Below are 19,419 nucleotides of genomic sequence, written 5' to 3' on the forward strand. Positions count from 1 at the left end.
CACATTTGATCACTTTATTGGCTACTAAGAGATCTTCTGCTTTTTGGTTCCTGAAGTGGAGGGTGGGATATTAATAAACGTTATCTGTCTTTGTCGAACATGGAAGTGAAGATTCCTGCCATCACTTTCCACATTTATGTATTCCAAAACCAAAAATGCTGATTGCTGTGGATTAATACATGTTAACCATTGGTGAGCTCTGTTTTACTTATTTAGTAATTGGTTTTGAAGCATGTTACCTGAGCCTCCGCATAAAACACTTTGGGCTAGATTCACTAAGTCCACCGATCAACTTCTGACCACTTAGCGACCTCTTTGACCCGATTCACTAACCTCTGTCCCGATCATCCTCTGATCCGCGCATACAAATGAGGGGGAATGGCATTCAGAAGCAGGCAGGAAGCGATTCATTAAAATAAAAAAGCAACACCAACTGGGCTGGCCGATTCAAAAATAAGCGACTGCAGAGGACCAGTCACTGAGGTCCTTTCTGACTGCCCTGCCTTGCTTCTCTGATCTCAGACCCGAATCTCCTGCTCTCTCCTGCCTGTCCCGATCTCCTGCTCTCACCCAAAATCTCTCCTGCCTGCCGCCCCAACTCGCCCCGAATTTCTCCTGCCCGCTGCCCCAACTTGCTCTACATCTCTCCTGCCCTTCCCACAATGCAAGCCCGTGGTTTTAACCTACAGGGTTAAGCGAGTTAAAACCACGGGCTCGCAAAAAAGTTAACCAGTTTTAAAAAACCCCGAAGGTCTCTGCCAGGTTTGGAGGGCCAGCGCATGGGCAGACCATCTACAGATGGCAGTCGGATGATGGCGTGATTCCGATCACCCTCATTTGCATGAGGGCGATTCATGAATCAGCTCCCCAGACATGGATCAGATCCCTCACGGAACCTAGCCCTTCTTGTTAGCTTAGATTTTCTGCTGAGCAAAGACTGTCTCTTGAATGTTTTAATGTACAGCGTTGCATACATCTAGCAGTACTATAGAAATAAGTAGTAGTAGCAGTAATTTTCAAGAATGCAGTTGTCTTATTATGGTTTTCCCCCAATGCAACAGGCTTAGGGTTAACCTCAGAACATCTGCAAGCTTCACCATCAAACAGAAATGTAAGACCCTGGGAAAAAAATATAAGAGCCATAACAAAAGAAGAATAAAATTCATCTTAAGCAAAGCCATCCTCCTTAGGGCTGTGTGAATGGTGCTGCCGCACAGGGGGAAAAGGAGATGGGAATAGAAAAATTGTTCCATGTTCTTCGTCTTCCCTGCAGTGGCAGCAGTACTGTGGGTAGGGCAGAGGCATTAGGTGACCCGTCGCACAGGGTGCGATTCCAGGTCAGATATTCTTGTCCCACCTGGATAACCAGCACCAGAAATTGAACCAGTAGTGCTTTTAGGGCCAGATGAAAAATACAACAAAAAAACGAGTAACTTCAAAAGACACCATCACATCTATCTTGTTATTACACAAACAATTCAACTTGGAGCTCTTGAACAGGTGGAGCTTTCTTCACACTGATGTACACTAAGATGGAAAGCGAGACCAAATGGAAATCCTCCAAATCAACAAAAAGATCCCACTTTTCAAAGCATAAAGTGTGGATGCTTTATGAATTACTTATCTTTGGTTTGGGCTTGGGCTGCCTGCATCACTGAAGATTGGAGCCTGTTCTTATAAACATTTCAGAACTCAAATGAAAACATTATCTCTTCCCAAAATACTTGGTCAAATAATTTTTCTTTTTGTCATTCTTAAATTGTCCTTAGTTCATAATCTTTTGTAAACTGCGTAGAACTTACGATTACGCGGTTAAGAAGTACAATTTATGCTATAAGAATGGCTTATAAGCGCAAATTTTTAAAGAAAAGAACATAAATTTAAAAAAAATGTTTTTAAGAATAAAAAGATAAATAAAGTATATGAAGAATAAAAATTAGAAAATAGGGAAAGGGAGGTTTTTCAGGATCAATGAATGAAACGTGGAACCTTGTCAGACTTGGCTGCGGTTTACGCCATATCACCAAGCAGGTTTCCGAGATTCTTTTCCTCCCCAATTCACACCTTAAGCTTTGAATAGTGGGATCTTTTTGTTGATTTGGCACTTTCTTCACCCCTGCAATCAATGTGCTGTTAATTGCTACTGAAGCCTCACAGCGTCCTCATCCCATTCTGAACTCTTGTTTTGTGCGCTCGATCTTCCATGCCATCACTTTTTCCATATTTTTCATGAGTGCAGCAAAGGGACATTTCAGATTCAATATTCTTCCCTCAGTGCTCTAGCAATGGTCAGGCCACTCCTTGGAACACATTATGTACCAAACACAGTGGTATAAATCACCATAACAGCAAAAGTTTCATGAGATGTTCTCTAAAGACTGTTCTAGAATTATGGTACGTTATAATGAGGTGTGGTTACATATTCACAAGTAGAATAATAGAAATGGCAAAAGGGAGACATGATGCTGAGGAGCCCTGTGCTACACAACTCTATATTAAAAATCCATACAAATAAGCATTTGGAACTGTAACCCTGTTGAAATCTACGCTACCCAATTTTATAATGAAAATATATCAGGTTAATACACACACTGGTTTCTTTAAAAAAAATGAGGATAACCCAAGAAAAAACCCAGTACTTTTGTTAAATATATCTAACTGACCTTAAACTAAATATATATATATATATATATATATATATATATATATAAAAAAGAAACTCGTACATCATTGTGTTATATAAAAGTGTCTGCTCTTGAAGAAAAAAAATTAAGATAATAACGTATGAGAATGGGAGGGATCAAAGGGTTTTCAAATAGATTAATCAAATAAGTAAAAGCAAGTTAGTAACTCGAGCACATGATGAAAAGTGGCCTTTTTCACAACGGCGTTAAGTTGTACAGGAACTCTACCAGTTGTCCAAAAAATCAAACCCAGTCTTCATAACAACACTGCCGGTATTAGCCTGTATATAAAAAAACAAAAAGAAAGGAAAACATTATTAATATATTCTTGGGTCTCTGTATTTCTGGAATTGCATCTAGTCACACCGCTCTTTAGAACAATAATCTGAACTCTCATGTATTTTAAAATGTAACAAAAAAAAAAAGAAAAAGAAGAAATCCTCCCCCTTCAAAATGGGGTGGGGGACCACTCTGATTCCAACACAAGGTTAACATTTATTATGCATCTACTTTAAAAAAAAAAAAAAAAATCTTTATTCATTTTCAAAAGCCAACATTAAGTGCAACAGATTAACAAACAAATATTACAATAATCAGCATTCAATACAATCAAATGATATAATAAATATATAACACCCCCCTCCTGCACCCTCCCACCCACCCTTCCTGGATGTGCATCTACTAAAAAAAAAAAAAAAAAAAAAGGCGACGCAAAACTGCATTTTGGCACTAGGCACTTGCCGTAGGAGTCAATTTGATGGGACTGTTCACAAACGTATGTAAGTGTAACAAGCACTGCCCATGATATCTTGAAAAGCAGTAGCACAAATGACTGAAACAGGAAGACTGCCACAAAAAATTATTAGTGTAGAGTAGTGGTCTCCAACATGCGGCCCCTCAAGTCCTTCATTGTAACCCTGGCTGAAATGCTCTTCAAATCCTGTAACTGCGTTAATTTCAATTTTGTCCACTTGATATAGCAACTGCAAACAATCTTAAGTGGGTTACTCAGGTGTCTCGTTTATGGAATTTGCTATTGCTGAAAATTCAAATCCAAAATAAAGTGAGTGTTTAAAATATTTTTTTTGAAGTGTTATAGAATCAATATTACTGCAGTTTTAATGTTTAATAACCAATCTGAACAAGCAGGTCAAGGCAGTTTACAAAATTAGTACAAGGGGTGCCGGAATGTTCTCAGTCCAACCACCAACTTCCTAAATTCTGAGCACTATTTTGCCACCATAGACTGTTGGTGATGGTCTATTTGTGTGGGCATGGTATGGCCCCAGAAAGCATGAAGGGTACTATTCTCCCCTATGTCTCACTGCCAAAATTGTGTTCTGTCCATCGTACAGAGTTGTGTATTCCTCCAATTAAAGACATGGGGGAAGCCATTGCTTCCCCTGGATCGGTAGCATGGAATATTGCTACTCCTTGGGTTTTGGCCAGGTACTAGTGACCTGGATTGGCCACCGTGAGAACGGCCTACTAGTCTTGATGGACCATTAGTCTGACCTAATAAGGATGTTCATATTCTCTTGCATGGGTCCACAGCATTGGAATCGAATACCAATGTACATATGACAACAGGAAAATTTGCATGACTTGAAGAGATTATTGAAGAAACACCTGTTTTGCAAAATGAAATATGGGTATTGAATTCATGTGTAAATGCTGGTCGCTGATTTGCTGGTGTGTAAATGTGTATTAGATGTGCTTATGTGTTTTAATTATTGTGTATGTTTTATTGTGAGCCACTCTGGAAAAAGCAGAACAAATAAACAATAAATGAATAAAAAAAAACCAAAGAAACAAAAAAAAGTGTGTTATCTTATTTCATTAAGTGCCAATTTGCAGAAACGAAACTCTATGTTTTGACATTGTTTCTGATCATTGGTTGAACCATATCCACGCCATTCTCTTCTTGGTTGGGTTGAGAACTTTTCAGCACCCCCTCATAGTATGTGTACGCTTGAAATCTTTGATGGCCCTCAAAGTAGAGAATGACATGGGGAAAAAATTTATCCCCGTCACCGCCCCGTCCCCATGACCACCGTCCCTGTCACTGCCCCTTCCCCACGACCACTATCCCTACCCCGTCCCCACGACCACTCTCCCTGCCCCGTCCTCATGACTACTATCCCTGCAGCATCCATACAAGCCTCAGTATTGCAATATTTAGCTTATTCCCTTCCTTATAAATCAAAGTTCTGGCTGCTAAACTAGAAAAAGAGATGTTCAGCTGGCAGGGCTTTGTTTATAAATTTTTATCAACACAACTAATATACTACTTTATCCTAAAGCAAAAAAAATAAAATAAATATAAATTTTTTTTCTACCTTTGTTATCTGGTTTCTGAATTCCTCATCTTCTCCTCATTCATTTCCTTTCATCCACTGTCTGCCTTCTCTGTCTCTTCCATATGCTCTGTTTTTGTGCCTCTCCCTTCCATTTCTCCCTCCACCCCCACCTCAATTGGTCTGCCACCCTTCTTCCCTCCGCTCCCCTCCGCTCCCCTCAGTTTGGAATCTCTCTCTTCCCCATTTCCCTTCAGCGTCTGTTCTGCCCCACCCCACCTTCCCTTCAGCGTCTATTCCTCCCCACCTTCTCCAGTTCCCTTCAGCGTCTGTTCCTCCCCACCCCCACCTTCTCCAGTTTCCTTCAGCATCTGTTCCTCCGCATTCCACCTTCCCCAGTTCCCTTCAGCATCTATTCCTCCCCAGCCCACCTTCCCCTAGGTCCCTTCAGCGTCTGTTCTTTCCACCCTACCTTTTCTCCCTTTCTCCCTCCCTGCTCCTTACTTTCGCGGCAGGCAATTTCTCTAAAAGTGCAGCCGGAGCGTTGAAATCGCGTATGGCTGCAGGAAAGGTCATCTCAGAAGGCTAATCTCAGAAGGCGAATCTCAGAAGGCGAATCTCAGAAGGCGCAACTCTTATGCTTTCTAAGCAGTTAGACCTATATTCACTAACCTGTCCGATCTGTGGCCGAACCGAGGCAGGCCGACTGATTCACAAATGGGGGCAATGCAAATGAGGGCAATGCAAATGAGGGCATGTCCCCCACCGACTGAACGGATCACTGGAGAGCGATCCTTGAGCATGCGCAGACTATCTTCTTTGCCTGTAGATGGTCTGTGCATGCTCACCAAGAAGGAAGAGCTGGAAACTTTCGCAAGCCCGTGGTTTTAATCCGCGGGCTGAAAGTGGGGCTGCATTACGGGTTAAAACCACGGAGTTGGGGCAAAGAGCAGGAGAAGCAGAATCAGGGTAGAGAGCAGGTTTTTTGCACAAGCGACTGATCCTCAGCAGTTGCTTGTTTTTTTGATCGGGCAGCCTAGTAGGTGTTCCTGAAATTGTTTTGTGAATCGCGTCCTTCCTACTTTGCATGCCGTTCTCCTTCATTTGCATGAGTGGATCAGATCAGAGGATGATCGCCACAGAGGTTAGTGAATCGGGTTGGAGGAAAATCGGTCGGCAAACAATCACGATCGGTGGGCTTAGTGAATCTAGTCTTTAGTTACCACCACCCCCCCCCGCCTCCCCCTTGTACACTCCATGGTTCCAGAGATAACCTGGTTAGCACCCTTCAGAAAATCATTAAGGCAATTACAAATAAACTACAAAGTATTTAGAAGTAGGCTGCACCGGGGGCAAGATTAAAAGGTATGGATTCCAAATCTGCAGAAAAGCTTTCTTACATTTAGGAGAACCTCTGCAAAGGGGGAAGTAGAAAAGCAGTGGGGAAAACAGAAATGTGATACTTTAAGGAGAATATACCATTTGGTTAGGAAAGAAAATAAAATTACAAGGAAAGAGAGGGCACTATGGTTTTTCAAAAGAAATAGCTGTGAAGGTAAGGAAAAAGAAATGAGCATTCAGAAACTACAAGAGATCATGGAAAGAGGAAGTTATGCAACAATATTTGTGATAGCTGAAAGAAGCTGGGAAGATTGTCAGGAAAGCAAAGATCATTAATAAAGCAAAATTAAGGGAGGGAGCATGACTTTAAAAAAAAAGAAATATTAGCTAAACCAATAGACAAACTGATGGGATTGGATTGAATATATCCTAGGATTTGGAATGGAAGTTCTGGTGGCTCTGTCATCTTTACCTTTTTAATGCTTCTTTTGAGTTGGAGTGGTCCAAGAGGAATGTAAATGGCTGCATATGATTCCTCTCCACAAAGGCAGAGGGAGGGAGAAAGGCTGATATGTTCAACAAATTAATGAAACACTACTAAAACAGAGAATAGCGCAATGTCTGTAATCTTTAGGCAAGGTAAATTCTGTCACACAAATCTAATTAATTTTTTCGACTAGGTGACCAGAGAGTTGAATCAAGGGAGAGCACTAGATTAAGCAGACTTAGATTTCATTGGTGTGGTTGGGCAGAGTGGATAGGTTGCATGGTCTTTATCTGCTATCAAGTTCAAGGAAAGACATGCTTTATGGGAGGAGCCAACATTACCAACAATCTATATCAGGGATGCCCAATACATTGATCGCGATCAACCAGTAGATCGGAAAGGCAATGCGAGTCGAAAGTGGAGCCCATCCCGGGCTCCTTGATAGACTCGTGTTGCCATCCCGATCTACCGGGCCGATCAGCCTTCCTCTTCCCGACGTCCCCCACCGCCACCCCAAGCTCTCCCTGCAGAAGCGTCGGACTGACCAGCATTCTACTCTCAGATGTCAATTCTGACGTCGGAGAGGAAGTTCCGGGTCAGCCAAACACTGCCTGGCTGGCCCGGAACTTCCTCTCCGATGTCAGAATTGATGTCGGGGAGGGGAATGCTGGTCAGTGCGACGCTTCTGCAGGGAGAGCTTGGGGCAGCGGTGGCTTAGGGGCCTGTTCCTCGATAGTGGCGGCAGCAAACCTAGTGGCTTTGGGAGGGCAAGGAGAAAGAAAGAAAGGCAGGCAGGAAGACAGAAAGAAGGGGGGGCAGGGAGACAGAAAGGGGCATGGAGATAGAGAGAGAGAAAGAAAGAAGGGAGCAGGGAGAAAGAAAGAAAAATTTGGGGGAGAGAATGAGGTCTGGAGGAGAGGAAGCATACAGGAAGCTGAAAGAAGAGAAGAAATATTGAAAGCACAGTCAGAAGAAGAAAGTGCAACCAGAGACTCATGAAATCACCAGACAACAAAGGTAGGAGAAACGATTTTATTTTCAATTTAGTGATCAAAATGTGTCTGTTCTGATAATTTATATCTGCTGTCTATATTTTGCACTATGACTCCCTTTTATTAAACTGCAATAGTGGTTTATAGTGCAGGGAGCCTATGAGCGTTGAGAGCAACATGGGGCATTCAGCGCAGCTTCCTGCGCTAAAAACTGCTATCATGGTTTAGTAAAAAGGGAGGGGGTATATTTGTCCATTTTTGTATGGTTGTTACTGAGGTGACAGTGCATAGAGTCATCTGCCTTGACCTCTGAAAAAACCCCGGAATATGAATAATTAACATTTTCTCTGCCTTTCAGTGTGCTTTGTGGTTTTTAAAAAATTTTATTGTTGGTAGATCATTTTGACTTGGTCATTTTAAAAGTAGCTCGCAAGCCCAAAAAGTGTGGGCACCCCTGATCTATATCAACAGTCTTCCTCAAATCAAATTTTTTATAGGCTTGTTGTGGCCCTTTTTCCTGATACTGCCAATCAGCAGATTAATAGATTTTTCTAGTAGTTAATAACCAAATGTTACCTGTGTAAGCATCTGCTGATCTGAAAGGATATCGTCCTCCTTCAGCACAGTGTTATCATTGAGCATCTTAGCCGCTGCCGATTTCCGTGGTCTACTTTCAGCATGAAGCACATCATACTGTGTGCGGATGGAAGACTGACTGGGCTGAAGTTTCTCCCACTCTGCAGCCTCTGAGGTTGGTCTCAAACTAATGGATTTTTCCTGCTTATATGTGCTGGATTTCTCAGCTTTTGGGGTCTCTCTCTCTTTTGGGCCAGATTCTTGCCTGCAATAGGACAAAAGTGCTTTCTCTCCTTTCTCCAGGGATTTGATCTGACTAGGTGTCAGTGACTGGAATACAGCTTGTTCTCCTTCAACCCTGGAACGTTCTGCACTGATCTTCCAGAAAGGCGATTCCTCTTCCTTCCTGGTGGGTCCTGGTCCGTCTAAGCTGGGTGCCTTGTTGACCTGAGTGGGTTTGGAGGGCTGGGCACCATGTGATCCCTTGGGTGCTTGGGTACTCGTGGTTTTCACTGGCTGCTTCTGTTCAATCTGCCATGGGCTGCCACTTGGTTCTTGTGTAGGTACTGATGTGATTGTAAACTCCATCTGACTCTAAAAGAGATTTTAAAATTATATGTATAAATACATAGAATTTACATATGTACACACAAAATTTTGGAACTATTCTCTTTTAAGGTCATCAGTGTATAGAAATTTTTTCATAACTCTAGACCCAAATCAGTATAATTTGTGTATTCTGTTATAATCAATAAAAGGGAATCTATTTTTAATTCATATCAACAGATAAAGCAATCCTTAAAACCAACACTTCAACCCAGCGAACCTGGAAGTCACCTATACCAAAATACTTTTGTGTAGATATATAATTCTATTAAAATCCCTCATCCAGTAGGGTCATGGAGTTAAACCGAGCTGACAAAATGAGCTACAGTCCTCCCATTTTCCATAGAAAGGTTCATAAAGGCTTTATCCCCCCCTTTGTAGAATAACCCTGATGTGTCACTATATTGCATTGCTGCATTAGAATACACTAATGCTATTAACACGTATTATTAGTACACAAGAATCCACTGTATAAACAGGACATTTTAGATACCACTCAAACCATTAGCTCAGTTTACAATCCCAAAATCTGTAGACGACCACAGATATGGCATAATACATTAGAGAGTTCTAGAAAGGTCAGAAAGCCCATCTTGTACTAATCAAATACTGTATTAGGATAAACCTGGCATCATTCAAATAAGCAAATTTTTGATTTATGAACTTTGCATGAGGAAGGAATTGATTCTTTCACTGGACACTTTGATGAACTTTTTTCTATTTTGCTTATACACTTTTTCACTAGGGCGTTCTCTTATTAACTTTTTGATATACTGTTTTTAAATTTTGCACAGGCACTTTATGCCATTGATACTTTATTTCACTACGTCTTGGGGAGACTATTCGCTTTATCCCAGGAGTGAACGGTTGAAAGGCACTTATTTATTTATGTTTGTGTTTTTTTCATTCATAACAAAGGACAACATGATGTATGAGGCAGTCCTGATCTAGACCTTTGTCTGGTTGATGCTAGTCATCAGTAAGTTACTGCCTGAGCCCTAAATACACTCTGCGTGCCACCCGAACGGCTCATACTGATGTCCATTGTACGGCTTATGTATTAGAGGCCTGCTTAATATTATTAAATTTAATTTAATTTCTAACTTTAATTTTTCCTTTCAATCTTTCCCTTCTGGGAGAATTCTTATTGTGAGCCAATTCTTTTTCTTTTTTGATATTTAGGTTGGACTTTATTGGCTACTGAGTCCTTAGGGTTTTTGCGGTTAAGCTATCATTCAAATAACACATCTGTAATAATGTACAAATTTAATGTAGAAAAGTGTTTGGAAATAACCAAAACTTTAAAAGTTTTTTTGGAATTAAAATGTATAGAATCAACATAAATGTGTGCTAGTGAGTTCTATCATGGAAGAGCACTTTACTAAATCTGTCTAACCTATGGTGAGCTAAAGCCATGCACTCCCCCTTCCAAAAATGTTTGAATAAAAACCCCCCAGAAGATACAAATACAGCACAATATTAGACATTAGCAGAAACAACATTTACCTGGGAAACTAGACGCTGGCATACTCAAAATGACAAGTACGCTCTCCAGCTAATTAATATCAGACTGTCCAAGCTCGGTAGCATAACCAGAGAGAGGTCTTGGGGGCTTGAATCCCGCACCCCCCCCCCCCCCACACACACACACTTTGGACTCAGGCCCCCTCCAGAACTCCTTTAACTTTGTTGGCATGGATGCCGAAGCCTCACCAGCCAAATACAGTGCCTTAAGGCAGAAGTCAGTCGCTGGAGGCACATGCCAACTTCTGCTTTAAGGAGGAGGAGGGGGAGTGATGGCACTGTATTTATTTGGCTGGCAGGCCACAACATTCCCATCAGCAAAGGTATGTTTGGGGAGGGAGGGGAGAGATAAAGGAGGGAGCAATATGCTGCATCCCCAGTCCACTTCAAAACTGGAGGGCTGGCCGAGTCTCTGCTCTGGCATGCCCCAAAAGAAAAGCAGCTAGAACCTCTGGTATGATATCAAGGTCATTTCTCAATGAGGGGGTACAAATTCAGCCACATATATTAAGGGTAAAATGCAGTGGGGGGCTCACTGTAAACTTAAGCCAGAACAGGCAAAGGTAGGGCACACTGCACACCACCTGACTAGTTTTGCCTGCTTAACTTTATGTTCTTTTTATTGATTCAAAAAACAACATGAAAACAAACAATAAGTCTGGAGAATTTTTAAAAACGAGAGGGAAATCAGAAAATAAAAGAAGAGAAGGGTAAAGCAAAAACTACTGCTCATCACTGATGGTTTAATGTTTAACCAAAGATAACTATAAAGAAAAAGACCCCCCCCCAACACCTCGTTTTCCCCCTCCTTTACCATCTAACAAAATATTTGCATTTGGCATCTTCTGTAGGGCAAAGTATATATCCAAGCTACATAAGTTTTCTGAATGGGCTCTATAGTGTTACTGCAGAATAGCAATGCAGGAAGGGGGTTCAGTGAAGGCGTTCACTCATGCGGAAACTCTTACATCAGACCGCATTAGCAGGCATTTAAATGCATGTTAATGAACTCTTAATAGCCCTATAACCATGCTAAAAAGAAAAAAAAAGAAAAGGTTTTTCCTGCATGTTGTACGGGGAAGCTTTGTGCCAGTTCTGGGACAGCAAAGAAGAGCTGGTTGAGTGGCGTGGATATGTGGGGAGTGTCTTGCGCAGTGATTAAAGCTATAGCCTCAGCACTCTGAGGTTGTAGGTTCAAACCCACGTTGCTCTTTGTGACCCTGCGCAAGTCACTTAATCCCCTCCATTGCCCCAGGTACATTAGATAGATTGCGAGCCTGCCAGGATAGACAGGGAAAAATGCTTGAGTACCTGAATAAATTCATGTAAACCGTTCTGAGCTCCCTGGAGAGAACAGTATAGAAAATGTGAATAAAAATAAATAAATACCTAAAGGCATCCCCTCTCTCACTCCAATCTGACCATCTTGCCCCAAGTCTAGCAGCCTCCCACTTTCTCCCAGACCCAACACAACCTTCTGTTCCTCAACAATAACAAACAAAACCAAAATAAAATCTGGGGGCTACTGGATCATCCTCTCCCCACCCGTCCATCCAACTGGAGTAACCCCCAATAAAAGTCCCTGGCTATGCCCCATCCCCAATTTTTAACAGAAAAAATCCATGTGTTGCAATCTGGGATACACACAAGGGGTAGGGTGCTGCCATTTTGAAGAGGGCGGCACCAGAGGCAGGTATGAGTGGGTATTGCTCCTGCTTCTTCTGGAGGTACAGTCAGGAGAAGGGGTGCTGCTAGACACCAGATTTATTATTATTATTATTTATTTTTTTTGGAGGGGGGAGAGAAGCACTAGACCACTAAGGACTTTTGTGTAGATGTTGGGGCTGGAGAGGGAGGTGGACCAATAGCTCACCAGGTCATTTTTATGGTTTACTGTTGGGGTGGGATGATGAGTGATCATACTGAATTGGGTCAGAGAGGAGAGAGGGCGGCTGCTAGGGTTCCTGCAGTAAGCTGAGTTGGGGCACCAACAGTTTTTTTCTCCCCCCTTTCAATATCACCCTTCCTGTCAGTATTTGAGCCAACCACTGCTCTGGTACTGACAGGAAAGGCAACAATTAATGAGTTGCATATTATTGCTGTAATTTTAATGCAGCAGTAATATGCAAGCTCATTGATTATAGCATCCCACAGTAGGTTTTATTTTGCAGTGATATTGTGGTAGAGTGCCATCTCTGCCACAAAGCTTTCTGCGTGGGACCCTAAGACAGGAACTGTGATGTCTGTCATAGACTGGCGGATGCACATGTATGTATCAGCATACAAGTGCACTTACCAAGACCACTCTGGCAGACACAGAGGCTGCAACTTCCATAAAGATGGGTGATGGGGGGAGAGGGAGGATAGGAATACTGACCAAGTCAGGTGAGGAATAAGGGAAATCGGGGGGCGGGCATGCAGGAGAATTAAGACAGGATGCTCCAGTGAATTTCACACATTGTCAGTAAAAGTACATTTAGTATCTTCAATCATTACTCTTAGGGCTTCTTTTACGAAGGTGCGCTAGCGTTTTTAGCGCATGCACCAGATTAGCGTGCGCTATGGCATGTGCTAGGCGAAAAACTACCGCCTGCTCAAGAGGAGGCGGTAGCAGCTAGCTTGCGCTATTCCTCGCGTTAAGGCCCTAATGCACCTTCGTAAAAGGAGCCCTAAATTTAAAGGGTCAAAAATATCAAATAAAAGATTAGTCTAAAATTACTTCTGGTTAATTAGGTGCCATCAACTCGTGTTTAAGTCCTAGCAACTTGAAGAATAACAGATCTAAAATAAAACCAGTTTTGTACTAGTGCGGTAAGATCCTCCAGTGTCCATCTGGAATATTGTGTTCAATTTTGGAGGCCACACTATCAAAAGGATGTGCTGAGAATGGAATCGATTCAGCGAATGGCTACTAGGATGGTCTCAGGACTCAAGGATCTCCCATATGAAGAATGCCTAGGTAAGTTGCAGCTATACACTCTCGAGGAACGCAGAGAGAGGGGAGACATGATAGAGACGTTCAAATATGTTACTGGCCGTATTGAGGTGGAAGAAGACATCTTTTTTCTCACAGGACCTACGACAAAAATCAAGGGTGGGAGATTTCATGGTGACATCAGAAAGTATTTCTTCACCGAAAGGGTGGTTGATCGTTGGAATGATCTTCCACTTCAGGTAGTTGAGGCCAACAACATGCTCGATTTTAAGAAAAAATGGGACAAACATGTGGGGTCACTTTGAGGGAGTGTTTAGGGGGGAGGGTTATTCGAGTGGGCATATTTGTTGGGCCGATGCCCTTTTCTGCCGTCATACTCTGTTTCTCTATCATTCCTAAGGTTGCTTTCAATGTGTTCAGACATCTGAACACCCTCTTCACCTAGCTCCTTCGATCTTTCCAAACATGGATGTCGTCCTCCAATGGCCTTTCTCTTCTGACACTGTGACAAAAAATAAGACAGAGTAACTTCATCATTTCGGCTTCAAGTGACATAGCAGGTTTGATTTCTTCTAGAATTGATTTGTTAGTTCTTCTGGCTGTCCACAGCACGCATAAAATCCTTCTCCAACACCAAAGCTCAAATGAGACAATCTTCTTTTTGTCATTTCCATAGTGTCCAGCTTTCAAATCCATAACTGACCGCTGAGAAAACGTGTGTGTTATTTCCTTGCTTTTGAATACTTTGTCGAGACCTTCATTGAAGAGCGACCAAGTGTTATTCTGCAGAGTATTTCATCCCTGCTAATTGATTCTTTGTTTACAAAAGAGCCCTGGGAGATTGAAATCTTTTACAACTTCTATTCTATCACCTTCTTCTAGTCTATCATCATCATTTTGTATAAGCGTTGCACATGGACTTAAGGGAGTGAAAACACCACCACCCAACCATCTTAGAGCAGAGATGTAATCTCAGGGTGTGACCATGTTTCCTTGCTCTAGAGTTGAATACGCTATACACACTTATATATATATATATATATATATATATATATATATATATATATATATATATATATATATATATATATATATATATATATACACACACGCGATGGGGGGGGGTGTATATTATATAAATATAAATGCACAAAAAAGAATAACCGGTTGTCCTGGTGAGCTCCTTTCATGTCACTGCCCACTCAGCAACTGATTAAAGGCTCCTCTAGCTGCTGAATCACAACTCAAACGACAATGTCTCATCCTGCTCTACTTCTCAGCCTCCAGGCTGGGGCTTAGACGTGATCTCAAAATGAATCCCAGTTAGGCAAAACATGAAAAACCACTTGGACTGCTTCTGGTGCTTTTCAACTTGATACTAATTGTAAGCTTGGGTTGGGGTACTGCCAGAAAAATCTGTTATTTCCAGTGCAAAATCTGAGCATTATAATTTGGCAAGCACTCCCCGACTCTTAAGGAAGACACATGCAAATTAACACAAATGCAACTGGCCTCATCTGGGCTACAGTGCCCCAAGCCTTCATTTGTCAACTCAGGGTTTTTTTTTTTCTAATGTATAGCTGCTACCCAACTCATTTAGCCAATCACTATTGCAACAAATCTCACTTAAGGGCTAGACACCAAGGTTCCCTCTGTAACCACAGCAGACATTAGTGCTGCCCGATTCAAGAAAAAAAATTTCGATTCGATTTTCCTGCCCAATTGGGTGTTTTTTTAAAACATCCTGGTGGGTTTATTTTATAGCCTCTTCACCCCTTTTATACCCTCTTCACCCCCCTTTGCCTTCTCCTAACCACACTGGCACTGTGGTGTAAACAAAATAAACAAAAAAGACTTTTCCTCTCTCTGTTAAATCCTAACTGACGTTCGTGGTCTAACACCAGCTCTGGCAGGATACCCGTTTCAAATCTGTTATATTGTAATCACAAAACAGAAAACAAAATTAGTTTTTCTACTTTTTGTTGTCTGGTCATTATTCAAATCTTGTTGGTCCCAGGCTCTAGTTGTCTTCTGATAACTTGCTTGCCAGGATCTTCTTCTTTCTCCGTGCTAACCATCAATCTTCCATCTCTATCCTCCTTCCATTTCCCTTCCCTCTCCCAGAGGTCTGGCATCTTTCCTTTTTCTCGTCTCCATCCACAGATCCACCTTCTCTCAACTACCCTTTCATCCAGCATCGCTCCCTCCTTCCCCACCACCCCAGGGTCCACCATCTCTCCCTCTCTGTTCCTTTCATCCCTAAATACCATTGTCCACCATCTCTCTCCCTCTCCTCTGTTTTAGACCCATTATTTCTTCCCCCCAAAGTCCGGCATATGCACATCCCTTTGAAATCCCCCTTCCCTCCCTCCGTGTACTTCTACACCAGGGCCCCCTCCCCTGAATGTCTGCACTCCCCTGAAGGCCTACACCCCACCCCTGAAGGCCTGCATGTCCCCCCCTGAAGGCCTACACCCCACCCCTGAAGACCAGCCTGCACCCCCTCCCGAAAGGCATGTACCACCCCCCCGAAGGCATGTAGCACCCCCCAGAAGGCATGTAGCACCCCCTCCCTCTGAAGGCTTGCATCCCCCCCACGAAGGACTACACCCCCCTCCCCCCGGAAGGCCTGCGTGTTTAATTTATCTAAATTCAGCAGCCTGCCCTGCAGAAGAAGATCGCTGGCTCTAGCAATCTTTATAAGCTGCCATAGGTTGTCCGAGTTGTCTTCTCTCTACCGCGGTCCTGCCCCTTCTTCGACGTCAGAGAATGGGCGGGACCGCGGCAGAGAGAAGACAACTTGGACAACCTATGGCAGCTTACAAAGATAGCTAGAGCCAGCGATCTTTTTCTGCAGGGCAGGCTGTGAATTTCGGTAAATTGCTGCGGGAAGCCGGACACTAGCGGGGAAGCCATTTCCCGACTGACCCTCCCCACTCACCCTCTAAAGCAGAAGCGGCAGGCCAGCAAGAGGCAGCGCTGCTGCTCCTGCTTTAGGGGCAAGGGGGGAGGATCAGTCAATGAATCGGGAGGCCAATTTTTTGGTGGGGGTAAATCAATTCAAATCGATTCACCCGAAGTGAATCGGGCAGCACTAGCAGACATACTGTTACTTATCTCTCTTATAACTTGATGGACATGGCCTGATGAGGACCAGCCAGCATGATTTCAGCAAAGGCAGATCTTATTTGACAAACTTGCTGCACTTCTTCAAGGGAGTAAACAAGCAAATAGACAAGGGTGACCCGGTTGACATTGTATATTTGAATTTTCAGAAGGTGTTTGACAAGGTTCCGCATGAACGGCTACTTCGGAAAATTGCGAGCCATGGAATCAAGAGTGAAATACTCACATGGATTAAAAACTGGCTGGAGCATAGAAAATAGAGAGTGGGGGTAAATGGACAATAATGGGACTGGAAGAGCGTCACCAGCGGGGTGCCGCAGGGCTCGGTGCTTGGACCCGTACTCTTCAACATCTTTATAAACGATCTGGACATAAGTACGATGAGTGAGGTGGTTAAATTTGCGGAAGATACGAAGTTATTCTGAGTAGTGAAGACGCAGGGGGATTGTGAAGATCTGCAACATGACATAATCAGGCTCGAGGAATGGGCATCAACATGGCAGATGAAGTTCAACGTGGATAAGTGTAAAGTAATGCATGTCGGAAACAAAAATCTCATGCACGAATACAGGATGTCCGGAGTGGCACTTGTAGAGACCTCCCAGGAAAGAGACTTGGGAGTTATGATAGATAAGTCGATGAAGCCGTCTGTGCAATGTGCAGCGGCGGTGAAAAAAGCGAACAGAATGCTAGGGATGATAAAGATGGGAATCACAAACAGATCAGAGAAGGTTATCATGCCACTGTAAATATAAAAAAACCCAAGAAGAGGAGTGCAAAAAGGACTACAGGGTGAAACTGAAAGAAGCCAAGAGAGAGATACGTCTGGCAAAAGCGCAGGTGGAAGAATAAATGGCTATAAATGTAAAAAAAGGTAGACAAAATTTTTTTCAGATATATTAGTGAAAGTAGGAAGATGAAAAATGGAATTGCTAAACTAAAAGATGCTGGGAACCGATATGTGGAGAGTGATGAGGAAAAAGCAAATCTGCTAAACAAATACAGTGGTACCTCGGTTTACGAGTGCACTGGTTTGTGAATGTTTTGCAAGACGAGCAAAACATTTGCAAAATCGGTGCCTCGGAAACCGAGCATGGCTCGATTTACGAGCACCCCCCCCGGCACCCCCTCCCTGCGATCCGGCACCCCCACCGGCCACGATCCGACCCCCCCCCGGCCACGATTGGTCACCCCCCCGCCGCTTCTTACCCTCATCTGGGCTCTTGAAGATCTGCCTACTCGTCTGCTGGGCCTTGAGCATCTGAGCATGCTCAAGTGAACTCGCAGGCCTTGAGCATGCTCAGATGCTCAAGGCCCAGCAGACGAGTAGGCAGATCTTCAAGAGCCCAGATGAGGGTAAGAAGCGGCGGGGGGGGGTGCCCAATTGTGTCAGGGGGGTCGGATTGTGGCGGGGGGTGCCGAATCGTGTCGGGGGGGGGGCAGATCATGGGGGGGTGCCGGTTCGAGGCAGGGGGGGTGCCGGATCGCAGGGGGGGGGTCTTCGAGGGGAGCAATGCCGGTTCTTGGGGGGGGGGGAAACGCATCAAAGCGAGTTTCATTATTTCCTATGGGGAAACTCGCTTTGATAAACGAGCATTTTGGATTACGAGCATGCTCCTGGAACGGATTATGCTCGTAATCCAAGGTACCACTGTACTTCTGTTCTGTGTTCACAGAAGAAAATCCTGGAGAAGGACCGAGATTGTCTGGCAAAGTTACACGAGAAAATAGAGTGGATTCTGCGCGTTCACGGAGGAGAGTGTTTGAGCAACTTGAAAAACTGAAGGTGGACAAAGCAATGGGACTAGACGGGATCCATCCCAGGATACTATGGGAGCTCAGAGAAGTTCTGGCGAGTCCTATTAAAGACTTGGTTCAACAAATCTCTGGAGACGGGAGTGGTTCCTGGGGATTGGAAGAGAGCGGATGTGGTCCCTATTCACAAAAGTGGTCACAGGGATAACAGGAAACTACAGGCCGGTGAGCCTCACTTCAGTTGTTGGAAAAATAATGGAAGTTTTGCTGAAAGAAAGGATAGTGTACTTCCTTGAATCTAATGGGTTACAGGATCCGAGGCAACATGGCTTTACAAAAGGTAAATCGTGCCAAATGAACCTCATTGAATTTTTTGATTGGGCGACCAGAGAGCTGGATCAAGGACATATGCTAGATGTAATTTACTTAGATTTCAGCAAAGCCTTTGATACAGTTCCTCATAGGAGACTATTGAACAAACTTGAAGGGCTGAAGTTAGGACCCAAAGTGGTGAACTGGGTTAGAAACTGGCTGTCGGACAGACACCAGAGGGTGGTGGTTAATGGAAGTCACTCGGAGGAAGGAAAGGTGAGTAGTGGAGTCCCTCAGGGTTCGGTGCTGGGGCCGATCCTATTCAATTTGTTTGTGAGAGACATTGCTGAAGGGTTTGAAGGAAAAGTGTGCCTTTTTGCAGATAATACCAAGATTTGTAACAGAGTAGACACCGAAGAGGGAGTGGAAAATATGAAAAAGGATCTGCAAAAGTTAGAGGAATGGTCTAATGCCTGGCAACTAAAATTTAATGCAAAGAAATGCAGAGTATAATGCATTTGGGGATTAATAATCGGAAGGAACCGTATATTCTGGGAGGTGAGAAGCTGATATGCACGGATGGGGAGAGGGACCTTGGAGTGATAGTGCCCAAAGATCTAAAGGCGAAAAAACAGTGACACAAGGCAGTGGCTGCTGCCAGAAGGATGCTGGGCTGTATAAAGAGAGGCGTAGCCAGTAGAAGGAAGAAGGTGTTGATGCCCCTGTACAGGTCATTGGTAAGGCCCCACTTGGAATATTCTGTTCAGTTTTGGAGACCGTATCT

The 19,419-nt window shown here is 43.4% G+C and overlaps 1 protein-coding gene across 1 annotated transcript in view; it reads right to left on the reverse strand.

Annotated features, from left to right (window-relative positions):
- Nucleotides 1-1,443: 1,443 nt before the first annotated feature.
- Nucleotides 1,444-19,419, reverse strand: part of C3H1orf198 (chromosome 3 C1orf198 homolog) — an 84,223-nt gene continuing 66,247 nt past the window's right edge. The window contains exons 3-4 of the mRNA XM_033939487.1: nucleotides 8,378-8,971; nucleotides 1,444-2,965 (exon numbers count right to left, since the gene is read on the reverse strand). Coding sequence (XP_033795378.1) covers nucleotides 2,909-2,965; nucleotides 8,378-8,971 — 651 coding nt within the window. The 3' untranslated portion in view covers nucleotides 1,444-2,908. The remainder of the gene's footprint in view (nucleotides 2,966-8,377; nucleotides 8,972-19,419) is intronic.

Source organism: Geotrypetes seraphini, chromosome 3 (genome assembly GCF_902459505.1).
Source record: "Geotrypetes seraphini chromosome 3, aGeoSer1.1, whole genome shotgun sequence".
NCBI classification, from domain to species: domain Eukaryota; kingdom Metazoa; phylum Chordata; class Amphibia; order Gymnophiona; family Dermophiidae; genus Geotrypetes; species Geotrypetes seraphini.